This window comes from Mastomys coucha, unplaced genomic scaffold, assembly GCF_008632895.1.
Source record: "Mastomys coucha isolate ucsf_1 unplaced genomic scaffold, UCSF_Mcou_1 pScaffold15, whole genome shotgun sequence".
Lineage (NCBI taxonomy): Eukaryota > Metazoa > Chordata > Mammalia > Rodentia > Muridae > Mastomys > Mastomys coucha.
In genome coordinates this window covers 16,393,938-16,402,015 of record NW_022196897.1, presented here as the reverse complement: position 1 = coordinate 16,402,015, position 8,078 = coordinate 16,393,938, and the positions used below count along the sequence as shown (strand labels likewise).

At 54.4% G+C, this 8,078-nt stretch overlaps 1 protein-coding gene across 11 annotated transcripts in view; it reads right to left on the bottom strand.

The window, feature by feature from the left end:
- Ralgds (ral guanine nucleotide dissociation stimulator) overlaps window positions 1-8,078 on the bottom strand; it is a 39,454-nt gene that overhangs the window by 1,584 nt on the left and 29,792 nt on the right. For 9 of the 11 annotated variants that reach the window (XM_031369531.1, XM_031369532.1, XM_031369530.1 and 6 more), the window contains exons 5-17: window positions 7,830-8,023; window positions 7,223-7,626; window positions 6,220-6,435; window positions 5,924-6,027; window positions 5,496-5,580; window positions 4,165-4,233; window positions 3,794-3,880; window positions 3,373-3,405; window positions 2,993-3,114; window positions 2,740-2,835; window positions 2,351-2,552; window positions 1,972-2,214; window positions 1,007-1,121 (exon numbers count right to left, since the gene is read on the bottom strand). In XM_031369531.1, the coding sequence (XP_031225391.1) occupies window positions 1,007-1,121; window positions 1,972-2,214; window positions 2,351-2,552; window positions 2,740-2,835; window positions 2,993-3,114; window positions 3,373-3,405; window positions 3,794-3,880; window positions 4,165-4,233; window positions 5,496-5,580; window positions 5,924-6,027; window positions 6,220-6,435; window positions 7,223-7,626; window positions 7,830-8,023 (1,970 nt within the window). The remainder of the gene's footprint in view (window positions 1-1,006; window positions 1,122-1,971; window positions 2,215-2,350; window positions 2,553-2,739; window positions 2,836-2,992; window positions 3,115-3,372; window positions 3,406-3,793; window positions 3,881-4,164; window positions 4,234-5,495; window positions 5,581-5,923; window positions 6,028-6,219; window positions 6,436-7,222; window positions 7,627-7,829; window positions 8,024-8,078) is intronic. The other 2 variants (XM_031369529.1, XM_031369526.1) reach the window with 2 other exon arrangements.

The window sequence follows — 8,078 nt, the reverse complement described above, 5'->3', positions numbered from 1 at the left end:
GTAAGAAGCTGAGAAAAGGTTTGCAATATAACATCTAGATATCCTGGGAGTTACTGCAGACAAGAGCAAATGGTGGGATGGGGGGTGTTCAGCTCACTTCAGCAGTGCCTGTGGTGACAATATACATGGGTGGCCTCTGTGGTGATGTCTCTCTCTAGCATTAACCTGCTGGCCACAGGTTTTGGGGAAAAGGACAGAGACCCTGAATTTCTCCAAGATCCAACTGGACTCAGTAGGTTGTCAGCCAGCTGATGTATGTGCTGGGAACTGAACTCAGATCCCTTGCAAGAGCAGCACACACTTACAGGGTTATAAGTAGTAGTTGCAAAGTCACCATGGGGTACTAGGAACTGAACTCAGGTCCTCTGGAAAAGCAGCAAGTTCTCCAGCACCCAGTATATTTATTTTACACTCTAACCACTGAGCCGACTCCCCAGCCCAGGCTTGTTTCTGACTCCATACTTCTCCTTTCTAGAACTCTGACACATCGGTGTGCTTTTTTGCATCTCATGTGTGAATTTTTTTAAAAAAAATAAGATTTATTTATTTTTATTTTATGTGTGTTGTTGGTGTTTAGCCTGCATGTATGGCTGTGAAGGTGCCAGATCTCACAAACTGAAGCTACAGTGATGAGCTGCCATGTAGCTACTGGTAATTGAACCTGAGTACCCCGAAAGAACAGCCAGTGCTCTTAACCGCCAAGCCATCTCTCCAGCCTCTCATGTGTGGACTTTAACATGAACATTCTTCCTGAAGTACCCGCTTTCTTATTTTAATCAGACAATATCCTCTGGCAGGCCCACGCATAAGCCTCTCTCCTCAACTCTTGCCTCTTATAGGGAGGCCCAGCAGCAGACTCTGGTGCCAAGGGCTGCCAACAGCTTGATGTGGGCACCGTGGCCACACTTAGCTGCTCTGTGCTTTTTTGAGTCCTGGCCTTGGAGCTGGGGCAGGGGCAGGTGCTGACCCGCCTCTCGGCTACTGGCCCTCAGTTTGACTGACTTACTGTGATCCTCTGAGATGATCTGCACCAGCTCATAGTCCTCTGGCTCGTCCTCATCTAGGTTGTGTTTGTCCATGGCTTTTCGGATGACAGTCGGAGCCTTATCCTGGCTGGTCACCTGAATTGGAATGGGGAGCAGGCTATCAGGACAGGGTACTGTGCCTTACAACAGCCTGCCACCAACTCCCACATGGTCTTGGGGAGCTGTGTGCCCCTGAAGGTAGAAGGATCCACAAGCCCAGGGAACCAATAATTTTACTCCAATGGTAAGGAGGAAGCAACCAATCCTCACTGGCTTCCTTTGTCTTGCCCTGTCCTAAGACTGTAGTGGTAGACAGCACAGGCTAGCTCAGGGGGCTCAGTCATGGGGTCACCCAGGTGACAGAGGGGCCGAGGACCCACTGGGGTGGGTACAGTAGGGTACCTGACCCAGTGTAGCAGCCGTCTGCAGCTCAAGCCCTGGCAGGTGGGAAAGGCCCTCCCTGTGTGCCCATCCATAATCTGAGTAGATCCCATTGGCTCCATCTTCAAATAACATCCACACTTTTGACACTACTGATTCTGGCCATTGCTACCAGCCTGCTTTGGCCCCCAGCTTCCTGAACTTGGACTGCAACAGACCCCTAAAGTCTGCCTCCATCTTGGTCAGCAGCCTATCCCATGGACATACCAAGTCATCACTGGCCTCTGTTTCAGCCCCCAAGAGAAAGTAGAGGGCCTTACAGGCCAATGGGGCCCTGAATGACTCTACCTTAATCTCTGTCCCATTGCCTCGGGCCTGATGCCCTACAGGTGGGCTTGGACATACTGCTCCTCTCCCTCCTCACAGGCCCGAGTGCTGACCAAGGTCTCCAGGTATTTCTCTCTATTCTTTTTTAAATGGTTTAAAGACTGAGAGCAGGCAGGTATCTGTGCACGTCTGCTGCCCAGTCAAGTCGGGCCCCACGGGGATACGGACTACAGCTCACCAGGATGCTCTTGTACATGTTGCCGTTGTCCACATCCAGGCTGACCCTGATGATGCAGCAGTCGCCCACCTGCTGGTTGTAGAGAGGCAGTGAGGAGCTGTAGCTGCAGACCCCTGAGACGGAGCGCTTGTGGGTACGTGTGGTAGACACGGGCGTGGTAGAGGCTGATGAAGAGGAGGTGCTGCTGGAGGCGGAGCTGATGCCAGAGGTCTCTGGGGACGACTGGGAGGCTGACTCCCAGAACTGTGGGTGATAGCAGTGTCAACAGCAGCCTGAACCACGAAGGGCCCTGAAGGCCAGCAGCCAGCTTTGGGGACTTCTGGGCCCCTTGTTGGACAAAGTGTGAGGAGGGGCCGGAAGAGGGAGCATGGGTGGTTACCTTCTTTTCCTGGCCATCAGGAGACTCTGGGACAAAGCTCATATTGATCTCCTCCACATCAGAACTGGAAGAACCAGCTGAGTGAACACTGAGCGCGTCGGTGATATCACCACTGCCCAGGTAGGGGCTGCACCGGAGCTGGTCACAGGACTTGGAGTGGGCACTGCTACTGGTGCTTAGCTCCATGCTGGGAGTCTGGCGGCTGCAGGAAAAACTTGGCTTACTCTTGGGTTCCTTAACTGTTCTTAATGTCAGCCCACTGGTCTTGCTTCCCCTGGATATCTGAGGGATCACACCAGCTCACAGAGGTGAAAACTGAGGCCCAGACTGCTGCTTCGGCTCACTCTCTGACTGGCTGGTGGGTGTTAGGATAAGGCCTCATCACTTACTCGCTCCAGCGCTTGACAATGGCTGTGCTTTTCTTGCTCCTCAGGGTGTTGCTGGCTGACTCAGACGGGGGCTCCAGCTCACACGACAGATTGTAGCTAAGGTAGAGGTGTCTGTGAGGCTACCAGGAGCCAAGCTGGGGCTCCCAATTGGAGTAGCCCACAAGTTGGAGCCTGAGTACACAGCTATCACCAGGCAATAGTGATGACATCACGACACCCTCACCCCCAGCCCCACCCTGGCCAGCACCCTCACCTCTCAGCCTCACTGAGTCGTTCCATGGCTCGGAACCAGGCTCCAAAGTGCTCCTCAGGAGCAATGCTGTAGTTGTTGCAGGCCGACTGTAGCAACTTGATCTGGGCAATGACTTCAAACTCCTGGATCAACAGACAACAGGGTGGTGATGGGCCTATGAGGGTTGGGCTAGGGTCTTTATCTACCCCCGACTTACACCCACTCAGGCGCCTCCCTGTTTTCACACAGGAGGCTGTCCCAGATGTCATCAACCCAAGATCCTTTTATATGGAATAGCCTCTGAAGAGTGCACCAAATATCACCATAAATCAACACAAGGATACACATGCCTTGCCCCAGTCCATGACCTCCCTCATTCCCTGAAGGTGGCAGCTCCTCACCTTCCTTCTCTTTTCAAAGTTGATCAGTCTCCCCTAGAAGACAGACAGCCAATGTAGTAAGAAAACAGCCACCTTCCACCACTGCCTACCTTCTGCACTACCACACTCACTCACTAGGGGGCAGGAGGTACCCACACCTGGCTCTAGGCCACAGGGAACCCTAAGGTTGTAGACATTTCTGTCCAAACCACTCTAGAAGGCCCTCCTGGCCCACATGCTGTCTGACGTTGGAGTACCAAGCTTCACTCTCTTGCCCAGAGCCACCACCTGGGGGTCATGCATGTCCAGTCTGGCCAACCCTTAGTTTTGCTGTCAGAACTCTGGAAAGTCTCCAAGGGGGCAACCTCCAAGCTCCTGAGAGCCAGAGCTCAGGGGTCAGCAGGGGCTCTGTTCTCCCCACCACAAGCCCAGGTTCACTCACATATAGATAGTCCTTCATGGCAGTGTCCAGCATCACCAGGTCAGTGAGGAATGTGCCCAGGTAGGGAACAGTGCCCTGGATGACACCCTGGGGCATCAGGTGGGAAAGAAACAAGGCTCAGGGCCTTTTCCACTACTCACCTGACCCCAGCCCTACTAGGGCTTTCCATTTAGAGCAGCTCAAGAACCTTTGTAGCTTCCCTCCCAGGGTCCCCTGCTGCCCCCATCCCAGGCTAGGACCTTCCCAAAGAGCTCTGCCAAGCCCTGACTCTGATGGTACAACTGGTTCTTGTCCCCAAAGATACAGTTGGTCACCTTGCCACAGGAGGTGGCCAAGGGAACCCTTCTCCTTCCAAGCCCCGGGCCACTCACTGTCTCCTTTGGCCGCCTCTGCGCTCTCCTAGGGTTCATCTCCAGTGTGGCAAACTTGGAGGTTCCTTCCTGCCAGGGTTGAATGTGAAGTCAATAAGGTTTTTTTCCTCTCCTGAGCCCAACCTGTGCTCCAATCCTGGGCCTGGCTGGGCCAACGTGTCTGCTGCCACATTTGATATTTCTAGATCACCGTCCTGTTCTAACACTCACTGGGTGTGGGAGGGAGGGCCTAGGCCTGGTCTTTGTACACCTCACCTTCTAAGTTCCTGGGGACAGGAGGACTCAATCCCTGGCCCGTAGTGCCATCTTGACTGGCTTCCTACAGCAATGAGGGATGTGCAGCCCGGTGACCTCCTGCACACCCCTCATTTCCCTTAGACCTCATCGTCTCTTGTGAGCTCAGCATCCTCCATTTGCCAGACAAGAAAACAGAAGCCTAGACACTGACAGCACCTTGCATGGACCCCCACAGGGACCCAAAGGAGTACAGCCTACTGACTGGTGCCCTGTCCTCTGGCCACATGGCGCATGGTAGGATGGTCTCTGAGCTCTATCATGACGGGAGAGGGGTAAGGCATCTTAAGCCCCTTGCTCCACTCTCCAGGTGGGGCCTGAGACCAAAGCTTCACAGTTCTACAGGTCCCTTAGCAGAATGCTTTGTTCTCTAGGCATCCCCGGCCCTGCAGGGCCATCTCAGCCTGACCTGTATAGCAAGAAAAGGGCCCATTGATAATGCTGTTTATGTGGACGTTTCTAGGGTGAGACAGAAAGTGAGTTCATCAGTCCCTGATGCATCTAAGCTGCCTGAGCATCCTATGGCCTCAAGGGATAAAGCAGTTCACCGCTGTTCCTAGTGCTGGTCAGCAGTTGCTGCTTCAGGGAGAGGGAGAGCCACCTACACAAGCATATCTGCACCCTGGGACTAGATGTTTGGAATGGAGGATGACCCCTATCCCAGGTAACCTCTCCCCTGGGGCAAGCCTGGCACCACAGAGACAGGCCACTAGTGGCTGGCTCAGGGAAGTCATACCCTCTTCCATCCACCATCAATCTGCCAGTGGCTAAGCCACAGCAGGAAGCTGTAGACCTAATCCGGCTGCTGTCTCATCTTCCTGCAGCAGCCTGGCTGGCTCTCCCAATTACATCAGATTACCAGAGACCTACTGTTCCACCAAATGCCTGCCACCTGTCCAAGAACAAAGTCATCCCCCTCCTCCTGTCCAGTCTTAACAGGATTGGAAGTTAGCCAAAAGCTTTCAGTGAGGAACTGAAACCCTGCCATCTCCTGCCCTCCCGCATTGTCCCCCCCAACACTGTGACTGCCACCTCACCTTGATGAGCAGTTCTCTGCTCAGGGAGTAGTTGTTCTCATCAGAGAAAATCTCCGACAGTTTCTGGAACACTCGAAAGCTGTCCCTGAAGGAGGCACAGAGCGAAGGCAGCTGTTAGGAAGGGTGTGCACTGGGGCAAGCACTGTGGGGAATCCATTTTCCTTTACAACAAAGCTTCTGAGTTGCTGGAGAAGAATCCTAAACATGGTTCCACTAAAGAATACCAGAGTAGGCAAAACTGTCTTGCTTTCAACTGGGTAGTTCCATGCATGTTGTGTGTGTGCAAGCACGAGACACTCACCTGGCTCTAATCAGGGTGTGCACCCTGAGCTGTGCCTACCAGTGAGCCCACCCCTCCATCTTTGTTGTTGGGCCTCATTGATGGTAGAGCCTGCCTGGGATACAGGGCTGGGGCTGGGGAGGCCTACCTGGAGACCTCTTCCCACGTCTTCTTTAGGCGGTGGATGGCATTGCTCTGTAGGGCAGAGAGGATGGCGTAGAGGGAGGAGAAATTCTTGAGCACTCTGCACTCCTGGGGACAAGGAGTCTGTGAGTGGAGCCCATGGATGAACCCCTCCTTAATGCCAGGAAGCTCCCAGAGGGCATGCCAGGGACACACGTTCACACAGCAACTTAAGTGTACAGTGCCCGGAGTGAGTGTGTGTCTGGCTGTGCAGCCCTAAGGTCAATGAAGAAAAAGAAGAGCCCCACCCCTGTAGCCTACCCTGGCCACCTCGATCCAGTGTTCCACCACCCGGGCCCTGTCCGGAGCCTTCATGCTCTGGTCCCCAAGGCAGGTAGTAATGACACAGTTGGCCACATTGTTGAACTGGGTGACAGTGGCACGGATGGTAGGCGCGAGGTGTTCCTTGCCCTTCTTGTCCCGCTGGGACCAGATGGAGCCCAGGCAGTGGTAGGGCACGACTCTCTTGAATAGTTCCTAGGGAAGGGATCAGTGTCACTGGGCCCCGCACAGCCAAAGGGCCAAGCTGCAGCACTTAAGAGTGAAGATGTGCTGGGCAGTGGTGGTGCATGCCTCTAATCCCAGCACTTGGGAGGCAAAGGCAGGTAGATTTCTGAGTTCAAGGCCAGCCTGGTCTACAGAGTGAGTTCCAGGACAGCCAGGGCTACACAAAGAAACCCTGTCTTGAAAAACCAAAAAAAAAAAAAAAAAGAGGATGTGGCTGAGCCTGCGAGACCCTCGCCTCTCCACCTGACTTCTGAGGGCACCCAGTATAAGGCAAACCAGGTAAAGTGAAGGGGAGAAGAAAAGCTCTGCCTGCTCCTCTCAGAGAGCATCTGCTGCTCCTCCCTAGCAGGTACACCTGCTATACAGCCCTGCCCCGTGTCTCAGTCTCCAGTGCACAGTAAGCACTTCATACATGCTGAGATTAGATAGGCCTCCAGGGTGGAATGGAGGAGGGGGACCCAGGTACACCTTGGCGAGCACCCCTCTGTCCCTAAGAGGTCAGGCGCATGCATGCGCTCTCTCTCTCTCTCCCTCTCTCTCCGTCCCTTTCTCCCTCTCCCTCTCCCCCCTCCCCATGACCAACAATGGGGTGGGAAATCAATGCCTTGGGTTAAGTAGTATGCTCTAATCACATGTTTGTTAACAGTGGAGCTAGGACTTGCCCTGGGACATAGGCTCTGAACCAGAAAACAGGTCTAGACAGCAGAGGACAGAAGGAAGCCTGCCTTGTCCTGCCCCGAGCGAGCGAGCCACTCACTGCGTCCATCAGTGTAAACTGCTCAGCCACCAAGTCAGGAGGAAACAGCAGGAGGTGAGGCTTCTCTTCTAGTCCATTCTCAGTGGCTTCAGGCAGAGGCCAGGAAGGCTCTAAGGCAGGAGTGGGCACAGGAGCTGACTCGAGTTCGAGGCTCTGTGAGACAGCGGGGTCCAGCTCCGGAGCAAGTGCTAGGGATGGCTCAGGCTCTAGAGGCGGCTCTGGAGCTGGTTCTAGCACAGAAGCTGGCGCCACCACCGGGCTGGATGTCAGCACTGGCACTAGAGCTGTGGCTGCCTCTCTTACTGGAGTTGATGTCACCGCTCGGCTAGGCGTCAGAAGCAGGGCAGGGGCTGGTTCCATCTGTGAAGCTGGTTTCAGAGACAACACTGGAGCTGGGGACAGGGCTGCAGGAGATAAGATGCCCACTATGGAGACAGAGAATCGCCGACTGCCAGAGAATAAGCCCCTGTCCCCATGACAAGATGCTATCCCAGACTATGGTGTACTACCTACTGGGTCCCAGGCTCAGTGGCTGGAGCCTCTTTGTGGTAGAAACTTTTACTGACCCCTTCTAGCAGGCTCTATGTGGCTGCCCCTGGCTTCTCACCCTCAGGCTCAACCTCACTGGGCTCCAGGTCCTCCAGCTGAGCCAGGAGAAGGTGAGCGCGGCGCTCCAGGTCTGAGCCAGGCATGTTGAGCTGCACATAAGCCACCAGCTGCTTGAGGCAGGGAAAGTCCGGAGGTTGACAGAAATCCTCTGAGTATTGGTCCAGCCAGGTGCCCAGGATGGAGGAGATGGCACTGTGGACACGCAACAGAGTCAGAGGCATGGCTTCTCCTCCCATCTTCCCATAGC